This window comes from Ursus arctos, unplaced genomic scaffold (assembly GCF_023065955.2).
Source record: "Ursus arctos isolate Adak ecotype North America unplaced genomic scaffold, UrsArc2.0 scaffold_31, whole genome shotgun sequence".
Taxonomy (NCBI): Eukaryota; Metazoa; Chordata; class Mammalia; order Carnivora; family Ursidae; genus Ursus; species Ursus arctos.
In genome coordinates, this window is record NW_026622997.1 from 3596568 (window position 1) to 3622975 (window position 26408).

General features: G+C 47.1%; 1 protein-coding gene across 6 annotated transcripts in view; it reads right to left on the reverse strand.

The window, feature by feature from the left end:
* CARMIL1 (capping protein regulator and myosin 1 linker 1) overlaps window positions 1-18786 on the reverse strand; it is a 304353-nt gene extending 285567 nt beyond the window's left edge. For 3 of the 6 annotated variants that reach the window (XM_057305073.1, XM_057305072.1, XM_057305071.1), the window contains exons 1-2: window positions 18351-18786; window positions 13134-13231 (exon numbers count right to left, since the gene is read on the reverse strand). In XM_057305073.1, the coding sequence (XP_057161056.1) occupies window positions 13134-13231; window positions 18351-18771 (519 nt within the window). In that variant the 5' untranslated portion in view covers window positions 18772-18786. Of the gene's footprint in view, window positions 1-13133; window positions 13232-16607; window positions 16956-17765; window positions 18325-18350 lie in introns of those variants that run through there. The other 3 variants (XM_026511255.4, XM_026511258.4, XM_048225494.2) reach the window with 3 other exon arrangements.
* Between the last annotated feature and the right edge of the window lie 7622 nt (window positions 18787-26408).

A 26408-nucleotide genomic window follows, 5' to 3' on the forward strand; every position in this document is an offset into this window, starting at 1 on the left:
GAGCCAACTACTGATTTTCCTGGGGTTTGGGTTTTCGGTTTTTTTGTTTTTTTTTTTTTGAAATCTGAGTAACTTGGAAGTGAAAGAGGGGCTTGAGCGTACTTCTGAACACACCTGAATTTGCAGCAAAAAGGAGGTGAGAAGAGATGCCCACTGAAACTGCACCATACCGCCTTCAGAGACACAGTCCTCAACTCTGTACTCATTAAGCCCTTTCTTAAAGAAAGATTTCCCAAAAACAATGCACCTTCCTTGAGAGCAGCAGAGTGAAAAAATCCTAAACCCACTTCTATCGACAAACTAATACCAGCTTAACGGAGCTCGGAGCAGAGAAAACATCCACACAAGCATCTTGCCCAGGACCAGGAGAAGAGCAAAGGAGACATGCTTCTCTTAGAATATTTATAGAACGTACACCAGAGCCATCTCTGACTGCGGACGCACAATCAGATTCTCACAATCGGAGCGTTCAGCCCCATCGCTGCACCGCCCCTCCCAGCAGCAACAGCCCCAAGCCCACTGATGACTTCCCGGAGGCCCGACGCCGTTTAAAATACTTTGCATGTAATCTCTCACTTACTCTCCAAACCAAATCCATGAAGCAGGTTCTGTCATTACGCTCATTTTGTAGACGATAAAAGTGAGGCAGAAGAGAGGGATCATTGGCCTAAAGTCAGAACATAACACAAAGCCATTTCAGAATTCAAACCCAGGCAGACTAATCGAGTAACACACACAAAGCTGCTACCAGAATGAAAAGCGTAAAAAGTCTGTGAAAACATTAAAAAAAAAAAAAAAAAAGCCATCCCTGGATTTAAGGCTAACGACGCCACAAGCATCACTCTCCAGGACATTACAAGGTGGAGCCCACGGCGCGTCTGGGGGCTCAGTTGCTTAAGCATCTGCCTTCGGCTCAGGTCCTGGGATCGCATCCCACAAAGGCCTCCCTGCTCAGCGGGGAGTCTGCTTCTCCCTCTCCATCTGCCCCTCCCCTTGCTTGTGCTCGCGCCCTCTCTCTAATAAATAAAAAAGTAAAAATCAAATAAAAGTGGTGCCCTGCTCTGATGGATAGAGAAACTGGCTCTTCCTGGGGGAACGTGGAGCCAGAGGAACCGAGTGTGAAGGCTTCCTGCACGCACACGCCACGGACAACCCGCAGATGTCAGATATGAAGACTGATGTCACTTTCGTCTAATGGCCTCTCCTCTGCTCCAGCTGCTTTGTTCACAAGCCACGCTGGACAGGAAAGGCTGGCCCAACCTCTCATGTCCAGGCCTTGTGGAAAAACGAGGGGGACCGAAGACCACCCACCCAAGTCGCGTCCCAGGAGAGAGGGCCGTGGGCTACTGAGACTTGGAAAGTTTCTTCTGGGGAGGCCAAGAGCTGAAAAGGAGACAGCTCTCAGAGCTCACAGTTCATTCAGATGCTGAGTTTTGAGGGCACAGAAGCTCTGAGAAGGAGCAAGACGCCCAAGAGACCTAAGTGGACAAGTCTACACCAGCAAGCCACATCTTTGCAGTCCTTCGGTGCAGGCAAGTTTCAAAGGTCATCTGTCGGGAGGCAGTGAGCAGAGCTGCACAGAAAGTCTCCCCAAACCGCAACCTTTTCACTATCCCGAGGACTCAGGCAAAGAAGAGAAACCGGCCCCCTGTGATTTAAAAGAAAAGTTGCAGGCGGCCCCAGGTGCTCCAGTGAACCGTCCGGGATTGCTCAGGCAAACCAGCACAGGCAGGGCCTTCTCTCCAGGTCGGGGTTCCTTTCTCTTCCTATGAGGGAAGAGGACATCTTTCTTGGGTTGCTAGTGACAATCAACGTAGGACAGATGGGGTCAGGAAACCAAAAATGCCCACTGGGAACTTACCAACCGGCCCGGATGCCCACTGGCCCCACTTCCAGCTCACATTCCGTGAGGCTACTGCTCGGCCGTCGAGGGTCAGGGAAGTCAGGCCTCACTCGGCGCGGAGACGGCCTTTGGAGCTTGTGACATCTCTGTAACTGCCCCCCATCTAGGCCTCGTCTTCCCTGGTCTATTCCACAAAGGGACTAAGAATGTAGCCCAGAGGAAGGAAGGAGTCTCATGGGCTTGCTCTCTGAGGAATAATAAGGGGGTCCTCAGGGACCTCAATCACCCCGCAAGCCAAATGGGCCACACCGACAGCTCTGGAAGGAGAGAGACGCAGGCTGAACCGCTGGCGGCTCAGTGAAGAGGAAGGGGCTCTCCGAGAAGCTGCTCATGGAGGGGTGCTCCCAGGTCCTTGCCTGGACATGCTCCCCAACCCCCGGGGCGGGAGGGTAGGCTGGGGGGGTGGGGACAGGTGGGAACAGAAGGACCAGGTACCGGCCACAGGACTGAAGAGATTGAGCGTTAGCTACATGCACATGAAGTCAACTGACTTCACAACCGTCTGGAAGGAAAAGTAGTGTCTCCTTTCGTGATGACACTAAACTCTCCTCTAAGAGGCAGGACTAGCTGTCCATGCTCACGAGCTCGGGAGTCTCCTCAGCTACGCTTGGTCTGTAAAAATGGCCTGGGCCTCATCACTGGCAAATCTGCTCAATGATCATTTATAAAAGAGCATTCAAGGACCCAAGGGAAGAAAGTCCCAAGACAGGGGCAAAGATCAAAGATCGAAATCCTACGATACAGTCTCACACTGGTTAGGGTGCAGCTCAGGGGAAGAGGATGCTGATTCACTCATTCCGGGACAGGGACAGTCCAGAGCCGTGACTCTTGCTGACAAGCACGCTCACCACAGCGAGCAGAGCACACAGAATTGTCAAATCACGCTATGTGGTACACCGCGCTAACATAACAGTGCGCGTCATCTACGCTGCAATAAAAATTTTTTAAAAAGCTAAGTTGTGGTCCATATATACAATGGAATATTACTCAGCTATCAAAAAGAACGATTTCTCAACATTTGCTGCAACATGGACGGCACTGGAGGAGATAATGCTAAGCGAAATAAGTCAAGCAGAGAAAGACAATTATCATATGGTTTCTCTCATCTATGGAACATAAGAACTAGGAAGATCAGCAGGAGAAGAAAGGGATAAAGAAAGGGGGGGTAATCAGAAGGGGGAATGAAGCATGAGAGACTGTGGACTCTGAGAAACAAACTGAGGGCTTCAGAGGGGAGGGGGTGGGGGAATGGGATAGACCGGTGATGGGTAGTAAGGAGGGCATGTGTTGCATGGTGCACTGGGTGTTATACGCAACTAACGAATCATCGAACTTTACATCAAAAACCAGGGATGTACTGTATGGTGACTAATATAATAAAAAGATATTTTTTTAAAAAGCTAAAAAAAATTTAAAAATTAAAAAAAGGGGGTCTATGACCGGAAACCCATTTGCAGTCGCCAGAAGACACAAGAACCACAGGACTCTAAGCCTGCCAATCCACCACAGGAGAAAAGACCACATGTCCACAGCCACACCGGAAAGGGCCTTAGTTGCCACAAAAAAAAAAAGAAAAGTTTGCCTTGGAGCGAGGGTCCAAGGAGTGCCGGCCTAAGAAATACAAGAACTTGAACAAAGAGAATGAGCCAGTCTGCGAAATAGATTTTTTTTTTAAGACAATAAAACTGATGCAGTAGGGGAATTATTCTCCATTGAGACTTCCTGAATAACAATCAGGTGAAAAATGTATCCTTTAGAAAGCCTGTCAGGCAGCAATTCCACTTCCAGGAATTCATCCAGGAGAAATAAATATGAGCATGTACTCATTTATAAGGCAAAATACTGGAAGCAACCTAAATATCTCACAATAAGTGCTAAAGGACAGCAATTAATGAAGCGCCATGCAGGAATCCAAAACAGATACATATTATTCAATATATTCGCTATACACATACAATATTAATACATATACAATATATACACATTAGTGACATGGAAAGCGCTGACCTTAAATACTATACTTTTAAGGTAGAGTACGAAATAGTATTCATAATTCCATTTTACAAACGCCATACATGTATATGTACATATGTGTAGAAAAATACTGATATTTTTTCCAATGGTCCCTTCTGGATTGATCGCCTAGGTGCTATTTCAGTTTTGCTTTCCTATGTAACTTTTTAGTAATGCGAATAGTACAGATACATTGAAAATTTTAAAAAAACAAGAAGAAAATGTTTTCAGCGCCCAAGCAATGTGTAGCTGGTAGTCTTCACTGGACAGACCACAATACATTGATGTTTCCTACAGGGTCTAGAGGGACAATTCTGTGATAACACATATCACATCCCCCTTTGAGAGATGCAATCCATAGGAGCCGTTCAAGGTTCTGAGAAATTCTGTTTAATTCAGTTTCACCGTGTTTAGCAAATACTTTTGATCCCAAAACATCTAAAATTTAAAAGGCTCATTGACAAAGTAGGATGATTCGGAAGCAAGGTGATCAGAACAGTGAAAACTCTGAAAGCAACATCCTCCTCCAGTAAGACTTCAAGGAGTGAGCGTATTCAGCCTGAGGACGGAGAGACCAAAGGAAAAGGGTGCACCTACCATAGCTAAGAGACCGAGACACCTGCAGGCCAAGGTTCACCAAGGCACAATGTCTTCAAAACAGAAAAACTATCTCTCAAAACACATATAAGGAAAAGGAGTGGGTGAAAGTGAACAGACTGTTTTATTTACACACACACATACCCCAACCCAAGCATCCTTCTTTTCCCACCTGTACCTCTCTTTTCTCAAAGAGCTGGGGGAAGTGATCTATTTAGAGAGAGAGAAAAATAGGGCACAGTAACAAAGATTTAGACAATATACCCTATATACCCCAAACCAAATTCTTATACTCTATTAAAAGAGAACAAGCATTTTAGAAAGGGGAGAATGATGGAGGTGGGGAGGCAGAATCTCCTACGCTTCATCAGATTTTATAAAGTTGCATTTTTCAATCTACTTTAACAATAGATATTAACAGTGTTTCCAATGAAACAAAACGGTGTTACAGCAACCCTTCACTAAAGTCTTTGTTTTCTCCATAACTCTGAAAAAAGAGTTCTCCCTATTCGTTCCATGTTTTGTGTAGATCTCCTGGCTCGTGCATTTCCACCATGCCCCTTTCACACCGCTCACACACACCCCTGCCTCCCCCGCCTCCCCAGGGTGGACCTAAATTCCCTGCTCCCCGAGTAGCTAAATCCCAGAGGATGGAAAAGAGTATCTTTTTAAGAACAATGAAAAGTTACACCAAGGCTGATATATGATGGAGGGCTCGAGCCCAAGGTCATTGGACTCTCCTATCCTAACTACAGCAGAAACAGGGGCAGTTGCAGATGACAGAGTAGGACGGAAATGCAGCTCGGGTAACAGGTGCATGTCGGCCAGAGCTCCCTTCTGGAAACATATGCCCACAGCCAGAGCCCGCCTCCAGCACCCTACCCAGAGATGAGCGGGAGCCGGCTGCAGCCTTGAGTCGGGGTAAAGTCTGAAGCACTTCAATATGGATTTATGTCTAATTTCCCAGGACTTTTGCCAGGCCCCTTGGCAATAAGGTGTGCTCTCTGATACCCCCCTCCTGAAGATCGTGTCAGTGCTGTTGCTGTTTTCTAAAGCTCAATTTTCTCGAGTCAGGTAACTTCACCCAGGTGCTCTGAAAATTACCTAAGCACTGAATTGTAAGTGATCCTTAAAAGGTGAGACTCCTAAAGGTACCACAAAGGGGACTGTTGGAATTACCCAAGAATTGGCACACAAGAGCCTCCTGCACAGGCAGGTGAGCCCGAGGCCTGGGACAATGATCTTCCAAACGTTCTGCAGAGGCCACCACGGTCTCCAGACATCTGATGTGAACTTCATCCCCCCATCTACCGTAACTACTGGAAGAAAACACACACGCGTGATCCGACGTGTTGCACCAAGTTTAACGTATCAGAGGTAAGCTGTGCCGTCAGCATTAACCACGTTCATACCGAACTCAGAATAAAGCTGCTCCTGCCGTCTCGACTTGGAAAGCATCCTGAGACTGCAGTACCAGCTATTTTAAAAGCTGTGATATTTGCACCACTTAACTGGTGAATAGGGAGTCTCTCTATACTGTGCAGCCAAAACAAAATCCAATCTCCCCCTTCTATTTCTAATTTATGTTCATCAAAACAGCCTCGCTGAGATCGCTGATTGGGTTTATACTATTTTGGATGCAACTATAAATGTGCAAAACAGACTCCTAAAATAGCTTACTGTATGGGCTCCCTGGAAAATTAACGTGTTTTTAAAAGGTAATATTGGTTAAAAAAAAAAAAAAAAGTCTGGACACTATTGGCCAAGGCAGACGTCTCCTGAAAGTAGCTGCAAAACACCAGTTCCAGAGCGGATATTTGTCTGCGAATGGACCGTTCCACGGGCCATACCGCCGGACCAGGTTAGGCCTGAGGGAAAGCAGGAAAATGTTAAACAGACCGGCCACGGGAAATGAACGTGGCCTTGTCTCAAAGCACAATGCTTTCCATATCCGAGAATATCTGAGATTTAAAACCATTCACAACTAAGTGGGCCAGATACCTGCAAAACGTTTAGGAGAGAGAGAGTCTCCCTTTGAATGTATTTGTAAAATAAACAGGTGGTAGTAGACTTTATATTTTGAGTTAATGGAAGACAGCACTGCCACCAAAATAGTTTAGGGATACACGTCCCCTGAAATAACATCCTTACACCTTTTAACATTTTCAATATTAACTGACAGTTATTCCAACCAAACTTAATTAAGATGTTCAAAAGTTATAAATACATGTCAAATTGAAAAAAAAATACACTAAAGAGATTCTGGGGTAACTTTTCAAAAGGAAATAAATGAACAATGGATGATCTGTTTCCAAGAGAAAGGTGAGGCCATTTCTCCTGCCTCCTCAGTGTAGCAAGAGAGGCAGTCCTGCTTTCCTTTCCTGCTTCTGGCCCATTTGATGAAGGGTGTGGAAGAACGAGGGGTTGGCAAAGATGATATAACTCGAATTCCAAAATGGGACAGAAAAAAAAAAACGAAGCTGAGACCAGAGATGAACCTTCCACGTGCTTCAGAGCTACCACCTGGGAGACAGGAGACCACATTCCCTTCCCAGAGGCCAGCAACACCAGAAGCAGGGGTGGGAGCAGGTCGCCAGGGACCCAGTTTCCTCCTGACAATGTTTTTCTTTCAACCATTATCAGGAAGGAAGGAAGGAAGGAAGGAAGGAAGGAAGGAAGGAAGGAAGGAAGGAAGGAAGGAAGGAAGGAAGGAAGGGAGGGAAAGAAAGCAAAGAAAGAAAGAGAAAGGAGAAATGTCCAGGCAACACCAAACACCGTCAAAGACTTGGAGAGACTGCACTCCTCACACGCTGCTGGTAGGACTGACTACCCAGTGATACAGCCACTCTGGAAAACAGTTGACAGCTTCTTCTAAAATTAAACAGGCGATTCCAATACAAACCTGCAATTGCACTCCTTGGCATTTCTCAGGGTGAAGTGAAGACTCCTGTTCACACACAAGTCTGTAACTTTGTATCCATCTCAAGTTTTATTCCTAATACCCCCAAATAACCCCAAAACAGGAAACCACCCACAGGTCCATCAACAGGTGAGTGGACATCCAGACCACGAAACAGTCCCCGGCGGGGGTGGGGGGAACACAACGGCTACACACAACAACAGGGAAGAATGTCTAGGGAATTATCTCAGGTAGAAAAAAAAAAATCCCCAATAGGCATATATATTGTGTGATTACATTTATATAACATTCTTTTTTAAGATTTTATTTATTTATTTGACAGAGAGAGAGACAGCCAGCGAGAGAGGGAACACAAGCAGGGGGAGTGGGAGAGGAAGAAGCAGGCTCCCAGCGGAGCAGGGAGCCCGACGCGGGGCTCGATCCCAGGACCCTGGGATCATGATCTGAGCCAAAGGCAGACGCTTAACGACTGAGGCACCCAGGTGCCCCTACATAACATTTTTGAAGTAACAAAATTTTAAAAATGAAGAACACATTAGCAACTCCCAGGGGTCAGAGAAGTGGGTACATGGGTGTGGCCCAGAGAGGCAGGAGACGGAATCCTTGTGGTGGTGGAAATGTTCAGCATTGTAGAGCATCAACAGCAATATCCTGAACATGATATTACACTCTGATTTTGCAAGACAGCAGAAACTGGGTAAAGGGTACCAAGGATCTTTCTGTATAACTTCTCACAGCTGCATATAAATCTATAATGATCCAAAACTGATAGGTTGAATTTAAAAAATACAAAAATTAAAATATTTTTGAAAGTGCAGGTACTGGGGCACCTGGGTGGCTCAGCTGGTTAAGCATCTGCCTTCAGTTCAGGGCATGATCTCAGGGTCCTGAGATCGAGTCCCGCATCTGGCTCCCTGCTCAGCGGGGAGTCTGCATCTCCATCTCCATCTGCCCCTCCCCCAGCTTGTGCTATCTCATTCTCTCTCTCAAATAAATAAATAAAATCTTTAAATAAATAAATAAAAATAAAAAGCCAGGTACCAGAAAAATTGGGTAAAGATTCAACTAGCAAATGAGAAAATGGAATGAGAGTCTAAGACAGACAGAATCACTTCCTGATGATACACCCCACAGACAAGAGAGAAGGTATTATAGCAACAGATGACATGTCCCAGTGTGTGGCCTTCAGCAGACCTGCCTGCAGCTTAGATAAAAAGTACAGGGCCCGTGGACCACCCCTAGGAGAGCCACCCTAAGAACCGACAGCCTGTTCCAGCCTCTTCTGTCTCCCCTTTAACTGTCCCCAGAGGCCCCAGCTCAGCTCCGCTCCACCCTGGTTTCCTAACCTAGAGTCATTAGGGTCTCTGGCCAAATAAAATCGAGAACAACAGCATACTCCAGCTCATTCTTAGGAATCAACAACGCCCATCGATGTATTACTGGCTCTGAAAAGCCACAAAGTAAAGACACTCATTTATCTTTAACACCCTGATTGCCAAATGTATGTGACCACAGATCCCCCTCATCCCACACATTCTAGCACTTCTGATTCCATGTGACCAGTGCCCTACCTGCAGAATTTCAGATCTGGTCAGTTGCCCTCTCTCCTGCTGGAAAGGAGACATAAGCTATAAATACTCTTCTTGGCCTTATGGGGAACTGAACCCCTCAATAAAGGCAGGAGATACCCGGGCATCAGGAGGGGCATTTTCAGTGCCACTGAGAAAACAAGGCAGGCTCTCTCAGTTCCTCTTGCTTTATCCTTTGTTGGCTGTTCATCACGTGCTGGGCCTTCACCAAGCAGTATTAAAACCTATCCTAGTTAATCTTCAAAGCAGCCATGTACAAACAGATACTGTTGCACACCTGTTTCACTAGAGAAAGGAACTGAGACTTAACAATGTTATAAAGCGGCTGGGCTGCACTGTGACTCAGGTGTGACTCCAGGGCCCAAGTCCTTAACCACTGAGCCCTATGGCCTCCCTGGAGAGGGGAGGATAAAGTTCACATAAAGGTTATTAGAAACAGGTGGTGAGAAGAGACCTCTTTAACCAGCCCCAGTTTCACCTGATATCCCGATGGCAAGGAAAGGCATCACCTCTATGCCTGGCCACTCTCCACTATGCACCTGCTGCAGCCCTACTGCTGCGGATGCTTCTCTCACATGTAAACCCCGTCTGGCTTCCAGGTTTACTCTGTTTCCTTTGTCTATGACCCTTGGTAACTCCTACTCAGCCCCCAGTGGCAGCTCAGGGCTTCCTTCCTTCTAGAGCTCTTCCCTGATGCACCAGCCTGAGTCCATGGTCCCTCATATGTGCTGTAATGACAGCCCCTGTCATCGTGCTCATAGCACAACTCGAAGCACAGCCCCCTGACATGTTTACCTCCCCAGCCAGACTGCGAGCTCTGAATACATGACGTCTTGTACATGTAATAGGCATGGCACACAGGACGTGCTCTATCAGTCTGGAAATTATGCATAAATCCATCAGTCAACCAAATAAACACAAGGATTCCTGATCCTTCTAAGGTCCAAATCTCCTGACCACTGGGTGAAAGTGAACAATAAGCCAAAGGACGTTTTCTTTTTATTTTGAAAACAATGGTGAAGCAGGGGCGCCTGGGTGGCTCAGTTGGCTCAGCATCTGCCTTCAGCTCAGATCATGATCCCAGGGTCCTGGGATCGAGCCCCATGTTGGGCTCCCTGCTCAGCGGGGAGTCTGCTTCTTTCTCTCCCTCTGCCTCTCCCCCCACTCGTGCTTGCGCACTCTTTCTCTCTCTCTCAAATAAGTGAATAAAATCTTAAAAAAAAAAATAATGGTGAAACAGATAGGCTCTGAGTGAGGCAGATCTGGGTTCAAATCCCAGCTCTGTCGCTAACTAGCTAAATGACCTGAAGCAACTTACTTGGCCTCTCCGAATCTAACTGGAGATATAAACAGTGCAACCTCAAGGATCTGCTGCGGGATTGAATAAGGTAATGTATGACTCAGTGTTGCACAAAGAGCCTAGCACTTGGGCAATGTTCAATAAATATTAGCTATTACGACCATGAGAAGAAGCAAGATGAAGATACACCCTCAACGGAAGATAAGCTACAAATTAAAGTCTCCAACTGTAAAAAAAAAAAAAAAAAAAAGGGAACTAAGTGACCTATAACACACATACTCCCAACCTCATAAGGAAGGAAGGACGCTAAGAGCAGGCACTGTGGGAAAAGAAACAAAACTCAAACAAGATATATGGAAGGTATTAAGCCAACTCATTTATTACCAATGTTAGTGGACTGACAGCCAAAGAAACTCAGAAATGAACATCATAAAGAGATTCCCCCAGTGCTTTCATTTAAGTAATTGAATTTCTCTCAATCCAGAAACACCAAAATCAACAACGTGAAGGTCAGTTTGTCATTGACTATCTTGCTCCGACCTGAATATTTCTATTAAGATTGTCAGACTCTGAGTATTTCCATTAATAATTCCTGTCCATGCACGTAAGGAACAGCCAAAACAAGTTTATGCCAAATTATCAGAAACTACTTAGGTTCCAGATCTGGGGAAATAAATACTTATATTCAAAGACAGGTATAGTTCGGTTACAACCTTAACTCCAGCTTATGTTGAGATGTGGGGGTTGAGGGCGGTGGGGTGTATGTGGGGGGGGTCCTTAACTTTAAGTACTAATCATAACTATTTGTGAATGGTGCTAATTCCGTTCTACTGGATACTTATGTTTGTCTTTGTACTTTTCACTTTGTAAATCTTACTCATGGCACAGGCTCCTTCCTCGTACAATGAGCAGTATCCACACCAAATAATACCCCACATGAGGCCAAGCTGGTAGAAAAACCACTTGACTAGGACAGCTCACTTAGATAAAGGTGGATCCATTTACATCTTCACTTTAAATGTATAAGGCAACAAACAGCAGAAACAAAATGTCTTCTCTCTCCACTACCACCTCCCCAAAATATCACTACCCTATACCATTAAGTAACATACACTCTAAGGAAATTTACTCTTGATTAAAACAAAATAAATCAGAATGACGGCACCCATCGTTTCTACTCTTGGTAACCCTAACAATGCAGGTGACACAAACACACTTTGTCGCAGGGCCAGAGCCCCCTCCATCAAGTTTTCCCACTTCAATTTCTCTGCCATCCTGACTTGCACACATGGACCAGAGAGAAAGAGAAGTCGTCCATCAACAGCATAATCCTTACATCTACGGGGGAAGGCAGCCAGATATTCTGAAAGATTCTCCAGACAGATGTTATCAGAAAAACACTTGAGGGGCGCCTGGGTGGCACAGCTGTTAAGCGTCTGCCTTCGGCTCAGGGCGTGATCCCGGCGTTAGGGGATCGAGCCCCACATCAGGCTCTTCTGCTGTGAGCCTGCTTCTTCCTCTCCCACTCCCCCTGCTTGTGTTCCCTCTCGCTGGCTGTCTCTATCTCTGTCAAATAAATAAAATCTTAAAAAAAAAAAAAAAAAAGAAAGAAAAACACTTGAGATTGTGGCAAATTCAACTGAAGAAACAGAATATGAAAAATATTCTCTTTCAATGACAGGTGCTTGGAATTTGTTTCAAAATACTCCAAGAGGGGGGAAAAGAAAGCTGTGGGGAGACCAACAATATTGGTGAAACACGAAAAACTGTTGAAGCTGGATGAACATACACAGGGTTCAATATGCTAATCTCTACTTTGGCATATGTTTGAAAATTGCCAATGATAAAAGATAAATAGAATATTCTCTCCAACAAAAACATAAACAACACATATTCCCCTAAGGCTAAATCTAGGTTTGCCACAGTCTCAACCTAGGAGCCAATATAATACCACAAAGGGCTCCTCACCTCTCTAGAGCTATAGTCCAGGTTCCGACAATGCCCTCCTGCACTCTGTACCCAGCACGGTGCAACCCCTGGGCCCCCAGGAGCTCCACCACACGCTGGGGGGGCCCAAGTCCAATCTCAGCACTAGCAGATACTGCCTGCACCAGGCATTTCCCTTCAACACACCAAACATCCCCGTGAAATGACAGGTGTCTTCTGCCCCTGGAGATGAACTCCGATACAACATCTGAGAACATTTAGTTACATAGTTAGATCAACATGAGATGAGTTTTTAAACTCCTCCCTAAGTCCTCACAAATGAAGTCATACAATCAGCCACAACAAAGATAAACTATATATAAGCTCCATTTCACATTAAATTGAATAATTTGAAAACAGGCTGTAGGAGATGACCTCAGTGTGGGTGACTGGGACAATTTTAAGAAATAACCTCAATCTCGGGGCGCCTGGGTGGCACAGCGGTTAAGCGTCTGCCTTCGGCTCAGGGCGTGATCCCGGTGTTCTGGGATCGAGCCCCACATCAGGCTTCTCCACTGAGAGCCTGCTTCTTCCTCTCCCACCCCTCCCCCCGCCACTGGCTGTCTCTATCTCTGTCAGATAAATAAATAAAATCTTTAAAAAAAAAAAAAAGAAAGAAAGAACCTCAATCTCGAAAATGTAAATATCCTACCGTTACCTTTCAACGGGCAGACATTCCAATTAATCCAGGACAAAATGGCCCTCAGAAATTTCCAGCAAAATATGAAACATAGCACTTGAGTTGCATGGAAATTAAGCAATCAAAACAATGAAGAGGAAAAACACTTTCTCTTCCAAACGTTTTAAGAAAACGAGAATACTTACCAGCACTTTGTTTTCAACTTTGTCTCCCTTAAGTTCCAACTTTACTTTCTTCTTCACTGCAATTTTTATCTTTCTGCCAATAACATCCTTTATGCTTTCTGAAAGAAGGGAAGAGTTTCATTATATTCTTTTATTAATAAGAAAAAAGCACTGGAGAGGGGAGAACATTTGAAGGAGTATTTTTGGTTGTTTTTATTATTGTGGTTTTTCTTTTTTTTTTTTTTAGCTTGTTTTAACAAGCCTGATAGTAATCAGTCACATAGCTAATGAACACCTACTATGTGCGTTGTACTGTGCGCTCAGATGCGGAGGCCAATATTAGAGCATGTGACATAATACCAGTTCACGCAAAGCACGACATAATCTCGCTGGGCAAACAGACACACACACAGGAAAAACACGAGCAATGTCAGGAAGGATCGTGGAGGCCTGTGTTGCATGCAGACCGTAAGCACAATAGGAATTCATAAACTCCTTTGGCTAGTTACCTCTGGTCCCCAGCAGCCTCTGTGTTCATCACAGTGGCATAGAAATACTACCATTTTCTGGGAGTGCCTGACATCAGAGTTGGGAAATATGGCAAAGAACCAGAACCAGACTGGACAATTCAGCCAGGGAAGGGTGATCCTGGCCATCTGTCCTTCCGAAGGCATCACAGCACGACACCCCAAAGAGTGGGCAAAGGCAACAAGAAAGGAAGAATCAAGAGAGAAGGAGAGACTTCAAAATCTAGATGGTGGCAGGAACGACTCCAGGGAAAGCTCCAAATGGAATAGGTCTCAAATCAAACTCATTCCCCTCCCCACTCCTCTGGCCACTAACAAAGCTACAAATTTGAAAGCCAGTCACCTACTCTCCTAGAACTACGTCCTAAACAGCTCCCGACTCCCCTGGGCTTGACCCTGCGTCCAAGGCCTCAGAATCTCTCCTCAAGACAAGTCCATGATGTCCCACCTATCAGCTCTCTGTCCCCTCCCGGACCAAAGGGACCCTCTGAAAACAACAGGTCTGATCACATCACTCTTGCTCTACGAGCTGCTCTCATTTTTGGATAAACCCCAACCCTGCAGCAGGCCACTCAAGGTCTTCCACATTTTTTTCAGTTTAACTTCTCAGCACACACACTTAACAATCCAGGCATCCCTATCATCTCCGTCTGGCACACCCCCAGCATTCTGTGTGTACTATTCTCTTTCCTGGGACGCCCCTTCCCTAGTCACCTCCTGGTTACGTCCTACCTCAAAATACAGCAACCTTGGCTGCCTGGGTGGCTCAGTCAGTTAAATGTCTGCCTTCAGCTCGGGTTGTGATCTTGGGGTCCTGGGATGGAGCGCCACGTCAGGCTCCCTGCTCAGCAGACAGCCTGCTTTCCCTCTCCCTCTGCCTGCCACTCCCCCTGCTTGTGCTCTCTCTCTCTCTCTCTCTCCCACTCCTGCTCTGTCAAATAAATAAATAAAATCTTAAAAAATATATATATATATGCCATATATATATGCCGTGTATATATATATATATATATATATATATATATATATATATATATATATATGTGGCAACCTCCTCTACACTCCCAAAGATCTGTATTCTATATTATAATCATCTTGGCTTATTCATATATTCAACAAATATATGGACACAGGAGGAGCTCTCGTATGCCAAGTGTTCGACTAGCTGCTGGGACACCGACAGCCCCTGCCTTTTGCAGGTGCTTACAATCTAGAGAAGGCAGATAAATGCCTCCAGACAAATCCACACTCACTACACCATGAGATCACGGACAAGGAGATTCCTGAAGGTTTCGGGAAGGAGGGGACCCAGAGCAGAATCTTAAAGGAGCAGGACACAGACCACTGGTCCAAAGTACAGTGTATAATACAACCCAATGAGGTGCAGAAAAAAAATAGAATTTTTGCTTCTATTTGCGATGTACTCCAGTTTGTTTTAAATTATACTTACTAAATGAAGTACGTACGTAGTTTAATTAGTAAATATGTTATGAAGAGGTAATCAAATATTCTTACTAGAAACCCACCACAAAAGTTTAGAGCTGCTGAAGTTAGAGAAGAGTGAAGAAGGAGAAGGAAGAGCGTTGCCCACATGGAGAAGAGAATGGAAACAAGAGAAAGGGCAGCTTGTGGGGGGGACCAGCCACCAGGTGGGATGTTTGGGGAAGTAAGGGGGCAAGTGGGGGACCTCACTGCGCTGGGAGATCTCTATGCAGCTCCTATCTTATCAGGGCTCAAAACAGATAAAGGCTACTCCTCCCTCCCAGAAAAAAGGCATGTGGGAAAGCAACATATGAAACAGACTTAAGAGGGGTGCCCGGGGGGCGCAGTCAGCTGACCAACCCGACTCGGTTTTGGCTCGGGTGGGGTCGTGATCTCAGGTGGCAGGATCAGCCCCATGTCAGGCTCCACGCTGGGTGTGGAGTCTGCTTGGGATTTTCTCTCCCTCTCCCCCTCGTGCTCTTTCTCTCTCTCTAGAATAAACAAATAAATCTTTGGGAAAAAAAGAAAAAAGAGAAATAGACTTAAGACCATACACACGTGGAAAGGGACTGGAAAGTTATACACCAAAAGGTTAAAAGTAGCTATCTCAGAGAGGTAATACAGCTGACAGTCTTCTCATTCTTAGCGTTTAAATTTTGTTATGAAAAGCCTGTATTTCTTTCATTATCAGAGAGATACACACTGCATTTTTTTTTTACTCTTCTGAGGGATTAGTTTAAGGGAAGACACTGAGGTTTTCACATGGTTGCCATTTTGAATTGATCTGAGTGTAACTTTGTGAACACTTGAAATTAGAGAAAAGCAGGTGCAGGAATTTCCCCTGTCCCAGACTAATTAGACCAGTCAAAGGCCCAGAAAAATCATACCGGGCATGTCACAAAAGCATGTGTCACTTGGTTGAAGGATATGTGAGCTGGGCAAGAGTCGATAAACACACAAATTTCATGTCTAGATAAGGATTAAATCAACTTTTCAAACATACCAAAGGATTTATTTTGAGAACCATTCACATAAACCAGGTATCTTCATCCTTCCCTTCTCTCTTGAGTCTGATAACTACCTAAACTTTAATTACCAGGCTCACGGACAACTAACTTGAAAATCTGCCCCCTCTTTAGCTATCCTTATCCCCTGGTCAGGAAGGCCAGCCCTCCCCCTAAACTTTCTCAGGACCTCCCCGGGCATCCGCAGGGACTCTGGGCATTCCTTTCCTCTTCCGGGTAGGCTGGGTAGGCTGCTGGGAAGATCTCAGCCTCCCAGAACCGGAGGGGCCACTGGCTCCCGCAAAGGCAGCTGATGCTTTATCTCAGGAGCCAGCTCCACAGGGTTGGGGAGAGAGAAGAGGCCAGAGTGGGGGAAGGGGGCGCTAACTTCCTATCCTAAATTTGGGTAAAAGTTAGGATTGGGTTTTTTGGGTGTTCTTTTTTTTTTTTAATTTAACAAAACCTGAAGGTTTCATACAAACCTAGCAACAGCTTCTTCACATCAAGTGTCCCCTGCTGAGTGAGGTCACTAATGATGGAAGACACACAGACTCCTCCAAAGTATTGTGGCTAAGAGGAGAAACCGAGGGGCAAATTTCTCCTGTGCAGACGAACGGGCAGGGAGAATCTCCTCTTGCTGTCAGCCCCGACTAAACAGCATCTTTCTGTGCAGTGTGCCAAGGATGGTACAGTAAGGAATACCGGTCCCTAGGGCTCAAAACGCGCGCACACACACCTTGTTAAAATCAACGTGCTATACATACACACGCTTAAACGCTGGGTTTTCAGAACACTCATCCCCACCTCATTTTAGTTCTGCCATGTTAACCCTCCACATAATTAAGTTAAATCCCAGCATATAAAATCCAGCCCAACCCCCCGACACACACCAAAAAAAAAAAAAAAAAAACCCAAAAAGCAAAAAAACCTCAAGGGACTCAAACAACGGGTCACCCTGCATAGGGTGCTGCGCACTGGTTCTCGGACATTCGGGATGCGGAGAATCGGTAGGTTAACTATTATTAAAATAAGCCTGTAGCATTAACCCTCAGTTTCCCTGCCCGAGCGTGCGTCACTCCTGTAACCCTTTCGCTCCCGGCTGGCTGGGCAAAGCCACGCCTCGCCTGGCTCCGTCCGCGCCCAGACTAGCGCCCCCTCCCCGGAGTCTGCGTATGGGAGGAGCACCTCGCGGGGGTAGGAGGAGGGAGGCGGGCAGGTGCCTGAGACTACCCACTGTGCGCTCGCCAATCCCCCTCCCCCCCGGCCTTGCACTGGCCTTTCCCGGACTTCCCCGAGTTTGGGGCAGTGGACTGGTCGCTGTAAAGGGTGCTCCTCGCTTCCAGAACTCCCAAGCCCGAGGCAGCCCGCCCCCCTCTTCCGCCCACCACGACCCCCCCGGTCGCGGCTGGGGAAGCGCCCCGGGCTCCCGAGCCCCCGCTGCCCCCCACGGCCGCCCTCCCCGGACTGGGCTTTCCAGGCGGCGAGACGCGAGCAAAGTTCCCGGCGCCCCGCCCAGCACGGCTGCGACCTGAGGGGCGCCGCGACTTCGCGGGACCTGCGGGAAGGCGGAGGAGGGCAGGGGGGCGGCGGGGAGGGGTGAGCAGGGGCAGACGGCGAGCCAGCGGCAGCGCCACTCTTACCTGTCAGCTCCCGGGGAACCTCGGAGCTCTCCTCGGTCATGGTGGCCCTCCAGGCGCGGGGGCAGTGCCGGTCCAACTCTGATTTACGACCCCCCGCCCTCCCCCGAGCCCCTCAATTTTGAGAGGCAGATGCAGCTTGCGCACGGGAGTAGGCGAGAAAGCGAGGGCGGAGATACAATTTCGCCGCACCCCCCGCCCCTCCAAAAAAAAAAGAGTCCCAAATACGAGGTGGGTCTGCGGCGGCCGCTGCTACATGTCGCCTCCCCGCAGTTCCCGGCGGCGGAACGCAGACCCGGGGATTCCGAGCGGGCGCGCGCGGCGGCTCCCGGCTCCCGGCGGCGCTGCTCCGGCCGCGGCCAGCTCCCGCCCAGCCCCGCGCCGCGCCGCACCTACGGCCCTAGGTGAAGGCGGAAGGCGTGCGGAGAGGGCGGGGAGAGCGGCGCGGGCGGCGGGGCTAGGGTTTCCTCGAGCTCCTGCCGGGCTGAGGTGGGGCGGGGGCAGCTCCGGCCCTCCTCCTCCTTCCCCTCCTCCTGCTCCTGCTCCTCCGGCGTCTCCTCCTCCGCCTCCGCCCGCTCCCCTCCTCACCTCGCGAGAGCCGGCCTCCGCTCGGGTCCCAGGCCGGCCTCCCGCGCCCGGCGCTCGCTCCCCCGCTCGGGGCGCCCCGGGGGAGGGCCGCTGCGCGGGGCTGCGGCGGCGGCGGGCAGGCGGGCGCCCCTCTTTGCAGCCTCCCTCCGCAAGCGCCCGGGCCCTGCGTCTGGAGAGGGGGCGAGGGAGCGCGGGAGCGCGAGCCCGGGAGCCATCTGCTGGCTGCGAGGGAGGCGAGCCGGGCGTGCACGGGCTGCCCGAGTCCCTGTCCCCACCTCCCGGCGGGCCGAGCGAGCACGAGGACGGGAGACTGCAGCGCCCGCAGATTCCGCAGACCCGTCTGCGCGGAAGCCCGTTCTGTCTGGGACCCTTTTCCGCACTTTCCTTTCTCAGCCCTCCCTGTGGCATGCTGTCTTCTCATCAGCGTGATTAATTTTCTATTTCTGGTGAGCAGGAGCTAGACGAAACCCGGAAACACTAACCATATGGGGAGAAGACACTTTTTTATGTGCTCAGCCGGCGCCCCGCAGCCGCCGTTGGCAATCCCAAGACCTTGGAATTGAGAGAGCGCTTTGGAGAAAGCGTTTCACTCGCGGCGGCATCTCCTCTAACCCCAGGGCTTAGTCGGAGAGCTGAGCAGCGCTCGCAAAAGCCAGAGTAGGGCGGTATGTAGATCCTACCTGGCCAGAGTAGATCCTACCTGGCCCAACTCCCTCCACTTCCCCAGACGCTGCCCCCCAGAGAGACAACTTCGGGGCCAGGAATACTTCTGAGCGCCTCAATTGTTGCTTTCTTTCCTGGCTGCTGGGAAGGTCTCTGTCGAATAAGGTTCTGTTTTTAAAGGACAAAAGAGGGGAAGAAGGAAAGGAAAGGGAATCTCCTAGTTCTAAACACTGCTGTCGACCTTGGATCCGCAGGAGTGATCGGCAGCCTCTCTGCCTGGCATTACCATTAAGACATGTCCCAAGGTGACCCTCGCTACCCTTGTAAACTCTCCCATTCCGCGCTCCTACAGCCTGACTCTCCAAGACTATTTGCTTTCCCCATTCCATTAAGGGCTATTTGATTCCTACCTGTGTTTTCAATCCAGCCCGATATGTACCTTCTCTGTGAAGATTCTCAGGGGTTTTCAGGGCACTGTGATCCCGGTATTCAAAACCAGCAGAGCACAATGCCTGAAACACTTTGTAAGCCCAAGCCATTCAGTGCCATCTTTCACTGCTTGTGTATTTGTCTAGTTTTACTGCTTAACTCTTGCATTATTCCCTGAGTTTGGGTTTGTCTGCCCAACTAACTAGCCTGTTGGCAATTTGAAGGCAGAACTTTATCTCAGGCTTTTAAACACCCTCAACAGACTTGTGCAAAATAGGTGTTCAATAAACGTTTGTTTACTGGTTTTAAAGCTTGTGGCCTCAGGCTCCTTGATGTTTGTCTCAAAAATTGGAACTTGCTTTAAGTTAGACATTTCCTTTGTGCATTAAATATCTTTTTTATGCAATAAATGGAAATTAACATCTCAAAACTATCTTCCACTCAACTATGTGTGTTCAAGAGGCTTTTTCTGGCACACACCAATGGAGTTTCAGAAATAGCCCTGAAGGTTCCAAACCATGTGGTAACTTGTGAAAATAAGGACAAAAGATTTTTTTTTCCTGTGGCCCGGGGTGATGGAAAGAATAAAAGAAAGGCTGTATGGCGGTCCTGTAATTCAGTGCTCCTTGGCATCTTGTAAAGGAAGCTGGGATTTCAATAAAAGAATCCATTTTTTTCACTGCAAGAAGGGTCTTGATTGGCTCCTGCATCTTTGAAGGCATGGATTCAAATGAACCTCCTATCTCGATACCAAAAAAGGACTGGCTGATTTTGGAGATCATTGACTTCTTGGGTGCAAAACTCAAATATGTTTCAGAATAGCAAGCGGAGAGCTCCAGGGAGCATTGTTCGTAATGCTGCATAGTGCAGCCAGCAGTAAACGTCCCCCTGCACAATACAATCATGGTGCCAGCTTAGAGAATGCATTTCGAATTCTGAAATGCGTGCTTATTGACTGAAATCTATCCACCCCTCCAATGCTGCAAACTTTTCCTCAGCGAAACTGCCCTTTAAGTTCCAGAATTGTAAGGTCGTCCCTGCCTACATACCGTCTTGATTAAGAGAGCAGTTAAACCAGCACATGAAAGTGACTGTTACTATAAATGAGATGAACTACAGCTTCATCTGAGTAAATATTTATGTATAGCTGTGTTTGGGCATTACAGCTAGCACTGATCAACTGGAATCTATTAGAAAGAAAGAGAAAGCTCATTTCAGAGAATCCCTACTGCACCTGAATACAGTTGCAAAATGTAATATAGGCAGAGTAACAAAATTATTTTAGAAAATCATACATAGACTTTTATTTTTAGTTCATAGGCGCACGTTCATATCCATCTAGTATATTTTGTAGTGCATTCTGGTGAGAAAGTACAGTTTGAATTTTAAAATCTGCCAAAAATACTAATGTCTCTAATGATCTAACACACTATCCTTGGAACCATATCATTTAATGATTAAACCCATGGAGACAAAACAAAAAAAGAAATCAGCAAGCTATCAAAAAACAAACCAACCCATAAACTTACCAAAGTCGGTTTCTTTTTTTCTTTTTCTTTTTTTTTTTTAAAGATTTTATTTATTTACTTGAGAGAGAAAATGAGCAGGGGGGAGGGACAGAGGGAGAGAGAAAGAGAGAGAAGCAGACTCCCCGCAGAGCCCAATAGGGGGCTCGATCCTGGGGGCTGGATCCCAGGACCTGGAGATCATGACCTGAGACGAAGGCAGATGCTTAACTAACTGAGCCACCCAGGTGCCCCTCAAGTCAGTTTCTGATCTTGCATACTACATTGAGAACCAGTTTTAAAACTGGAAGGTGGGTGCCTGGGTGGCTCAGTTGGTTAAGTGTCTGCCTTTGGCTCAGGTCTAGAGTCCTTGGATCAAGTCCTGCACTGGGCTCCCTGCTCAGTGAGGAGTCTGCTTCTTCCTCTCCCTCTGCCCCTCCTCCTGCTTATTGTCTCTCTCTCTCTCTCTCAAATAAATAAATAAGATCTTTTAAAAAAAAAAATAGGAGCACCTGGGTGGCTCAGTCTTTAAGCATCTGCCTTCGGCTCAGGGCGTGATCCCAGGGTCCTGGGATCGAGCCCCACATCGGGCTCCCTGCTCTGCTGGGAGCCTGCTTCTTCCTCTCCCACTCCCCCTGCTTGTGTTCCCTCCCTCACTGGTTGTCTCTCTCTCTGTTAAATAAGTAAATAAAATCTTTTTTAAAAATCTTTTTAAAAAATAAATAAAACCGGAAGATATTCAGATGTATAGGAACCAACAAAATTTCTGTTTCCCACGTTTAGCAACTGCTACTGACTAGGGGGCCTTCTTAAGGAGATGTGTGTTTCTCAACTGGGTTAATATAAACCTTTCTGGAAAAACATACAATGCATACTAAGCTTGCAAACAACTCCAGGAAATATTATTGTATGTCTGATTAGACAGTGCGAGGTAAATGGCTATTAAATAATATTCCTTCAAAGTATTCACAAATGATATTACATGGGAGGCTGCATAGGAATAAAGATGAAACAAGAGTGCTCTTATATTGATTTTTGTTGCACCTGGATAATGGGTACAAGGGAGCTCATTGCTCTCACTTTAACGTGTGTTTGAAATTGTCAATAATAATCAGAGCAAATCCTTCACAGACAAGACTGAGCAAGAAGGAAAAAGTCAACTCAGCTATTAATTCAGAAACTCTCTATTTGTGCCATCATCAGAGCTCACAGTTACATAATGGTTTTCCATATTCAGAACACCTGAACACTTCCATAGACATCATGTTGCCTGGATTCAAAGAGGCACTTTTGCTCATTTTCATGTTAATGAAATCAGAACGCATTTTGTAATTGGCCTAGACAATTAACACCATGCTTCTCACACCCCACACCCGACACAAGTACAGTGTCTGCTCTAGAATGGATGGTGCAGCTAACAGCTGATAACCTCTGTCAGGTTAGAAACTGTAATTCCTACATCTTCATCACAATGAGGAATTAAGTTTAGATTTGTGGAGTGACTTGCTCAAAGTCACAGAGCTTGTAAGAGTCAAAGTTTGAGCCTAGAATTTGAGATTTGCAGGCCAAGCAGTTTACTACGCTATTTTACCAGGCTCTTGGGCTGTGTTCTGCGGGAAGTTTGCAGGTGGCCAGAGCTTGCTCCCACCTGCCCACAAGGTGCTCCCTCTCTAGGAGGAAGATTAAGGTGACCTTTGATTGTCCTGTAATTAGTCAGTCCAGTGCCAGCCACATGGCAGGTGAGAATTCGTTGAATCTAACCAAATGGAACACTTCTAGAAAATCATAAAAGTAAATGCAAAACATTTTTGTTAGGTGCCAAATGATGAGGTCCATAAGTGCCATAGAAATTCATAGAAGTAGAGGGGAGAGAGTGTTACAAAGAGCGGAGGAGAGGTGCCTTTATAAACTCACTCAACAAACGTGAGTTGAGCACTTACTATCTGCCAGAGGATATAATGGTGAATTACGCGGATGTCTCATGGAACCTTGATGAAGCAGTCGAGAGAGAGAGAGAGAGAGAGAGAGAGAGAGAAACAGGTAATTGCTCCAAATGCTGAGGTGGGGAATGGAGGGTGGAGAGGTGGGTATGAAAATGTGTACAGGCCAGAAAACAAGATAAAACATGGAAAAATTGAAATAAATGAAGTGAGTTTTAATCAGTGGAGATGGAGGGGGTCTAGAAGGTCCTGCAAGACCTTAGGAACTACCGAATGAGTTTGGATTTATCCAAAGAGCAAAGGGGGAGTTTTTAAGAGATTTTAAGTAAGGTAGTGCCACAATCCGATTTTCTGGTTTAGAAGAATTACCTGCTTGGAATAACAGAAAAGACAGGAAGGTGGGCAAGTCTGTTAGAAGCAGAGAGAGAAGTTAGGAGGCCGTTGCAATAAATGAGGGGGGAAAAAAACAAACAAAAACAGTAGTAGCCTGAGCCTAGGTAATGGGGGGGGAGGGGGGAGGGGGGAGGCCCCCAGTTCGAGGTTGGTGAGTGGGCAGGCAGGGGCTGTCGCTGACTACAAAGCAAGCACTGAGGAGAGCATACGTGGTGAATCAAGATGAGGGGTCAGATTTGATCTGACTAGTGTGACGTGCCCATGGGGCACCCAAGGCAAGACGTCCATTAGGTGGCTGGATATGGAAGTCTGAAGTTCCAGAGGAGGTCTGGCACGTGGACTCAAGATTCATCAACATATGGTATTTGAAGTCATAAAATTTTGTAGGAAAATCTAGCTTATCTTATTAGATGACAGTGGTTATCAAAGAGCGACTCCGTCTCAGGGAGTGAGTGAGATCTAACAAGGAACGTATGGACTGTGAGGAGGAGAGAACTTGAACAAAACTCTGAAGAATTACAGGCCACCAGAAAAAGCAGAGCTCGAGGGAGACAGTTATCTATTGCTGTGTAACAAGCCACCCAAGACCTAGAAGCTCAAATATTTACTACATCAAAGAGTCCGTGGGTCAGGAATTTGGGAGCAGCTCAGCTGGGCGGTTCTGGCTCAGAGGCTCTCATGAGTTTGGGGTCCGGCTGCCAGCGGCGGCCATGGCCCGTTGGAGGCTTCGCTGGGCTTCACGGGGTGCCGGCAGATCTCAGATCCTCACTGGTTTTGGCTGAGGGCTTAGTTCCTTAGGACACTCAGAGCTGCTTAAGCGTTCTCACGGGCCGCCTGGCTCTCCCCACAGTGAGGGATGGGGGCGGGTGGCTTGCGGGAGGGGGGGACAAGCCGAGACAGAAAACACGGTGCCTTTGATAACTTATTCTTGGAACGACACGCCTCACTCCTGCTGTATTCTACTGGTCACGTGGATCAGAGGATCAGCCCAGGTCAGTGACGGAGGTGACTGCGCAGTGTGACCATCACGGGCAGGGGTCAGCAGGAGCGTCTTAGCCGATGTCTACTACAGAGCCAGCGAAGTACCAACCAGCACAGAGAAACAGCCAGAAACCAGAAAGAGAGGATGTCAAGTTGGGAAGACATGAGAAAATCATACTTCAAGAAAGGGGAAAGGGTTCACAGTATCCAGTGCCTCTGAAAAGTCGAGTGCGATAAGGAATGATACGAAGTGCCTGAAGGCTATCCAGGGGACTTTCTGTTGAGCACAGAGGATTTAATACTTGCATTTACATCATGCTGTTCTTCCCAATAGAGGGGAAGAGGAAGGGGAAAAAAGCATCGAATCCCTAATGTAAACTGTGGACTTCAGTTAATCGTATTGTATTAATATTGTCTCAATTGTAGCAAAGGTGCCAAACTCATGTGAGATGTTAACAAGAGGGGAAATTATGGTGGGTGGAGGGTGAGGGGGTGTGAGATAATAGAAAATATGTACGTTGGTCTCTGCCCCCAGTTCTTGTAATTTCCTAAGTGATAAGAACACGGGGATTATCTATTGTTCTAATACTTGGTCTTTGACCCTGTCCCTCACACAGAGCTCCTAAAACCCTTACAAATGCCTAAGTGTTAACAGCACTAGAAGCATCTTTTGTTCTAATGGAGAGACTCTGGGTGGGTTGCTGGTGGCTCCTGGCTGGGGCTGGTCACCTGAAAGAGTAGGCATGCTTAGAAGCTTGGAATTTTCAGCCCCACCCCCATCCCCATCCTCCAGAGGGGGAAGAGGGACTGGAAATGGAGTTAGTAATTGATCGTGCCTACACGAGGAAGCCTCCATAAAATCCCAATAGTACGGGGTTTGGAAAGCTTCCATAGTGATGAACACCTCCACCCCAGGAGAGTGACCCGCCCCAGGCACACAGGCACAGAAGCTCCGGCCCTTAGGACCCTCGCAGACCTCACCCCAGGTGTCTCTTCACCTGGATGTTCCTCTGTGTCCTTTATCACATCCTTAAAAAAACTAGTAGATGTGTTTCTGTGACAGTTCTGTGAGATGCTCCAGCAAATTATGGAAACTGAGAAGGGGATCATGGGAACCTCTGATTTGTAGCCAAATCGGACAGAAGTTGTGGGTGACCTAGAGACTTCCTAGTGATTGGCACGTGAAGTGGGATGGGAACAGTCCTATGGGACTGAGGCCTTAACCCGTGGCATATCCGGACTATCTCCAGGTAGATAGGTCAGAATGAAATTACACTGTGGGACACCCAGCCGATGTTCACGGAGAATTGCTTGTTGTGGGAGAGAACTTCCATGCATTCATGACCGGAAGTGTCGGAAGTGAAACGTTCTCTATAAAAGTAAAAAAGACACACAGGAAAGAAAGACGCAGTAGAGAACTGAGTTTTCCCATACAGAAAGAGGAATGGGGTGCCTGGGTGGTACAGTCAGTTAAGCTTAAGCGTCTCTCTCTCTCTCTCTCTCTCTTTTTTTTTTAAGATTTTTTGTTTATTTATTTGACAGAGAGAGAGACAGCCAGAGAGAGAGGGAACACAAGCAGGGGGAGTGGGAGAGGAAGAAGCAGGCTCCCAGCAGAGCAGGGAGCCCTATGCGGGGCTCGATCCCAGGACCCCGGGATCACGCCCTGAGCCGAAGGCAGATGCTTAACGACTGAGCCACGCAGGTGCCCCTAAGCATCTAACTCTTGCTTTCAGCTCAGGTTCTGATCTCAGGGTCATGAGATCGAGCCCACCATGCAGCTCCACACTCAGCACTGAGTCTGCCTGAGATTCTCTCTCCCTCTTCCACTGCCCCTCCCACTCTTGCACTCTCTCTCTCTCTCTCTCAAATAAATATATATACAGAGAGAGAATGCGTGAGCAGGAGGAGGGACAGAGAGAGAGGGAGAAGCAGACTCCCCATATTGCAGGGACCCTGACTCAGGGCTCTATCCCAGGATCTTGGGATCATGACCTGAGCTGAAGGCAGACACCTAACCGACAGAGCCACCCAGGAGCCCCTAAATAAATAAATCTTAAAAAAAAAAAAAAAAAAAAAAGAGGAAAGCCATTTTTTCCTTTGCAAGGGATATATGGAAACTCTGTACTTTCTGCTCTGTTTTTCTATAA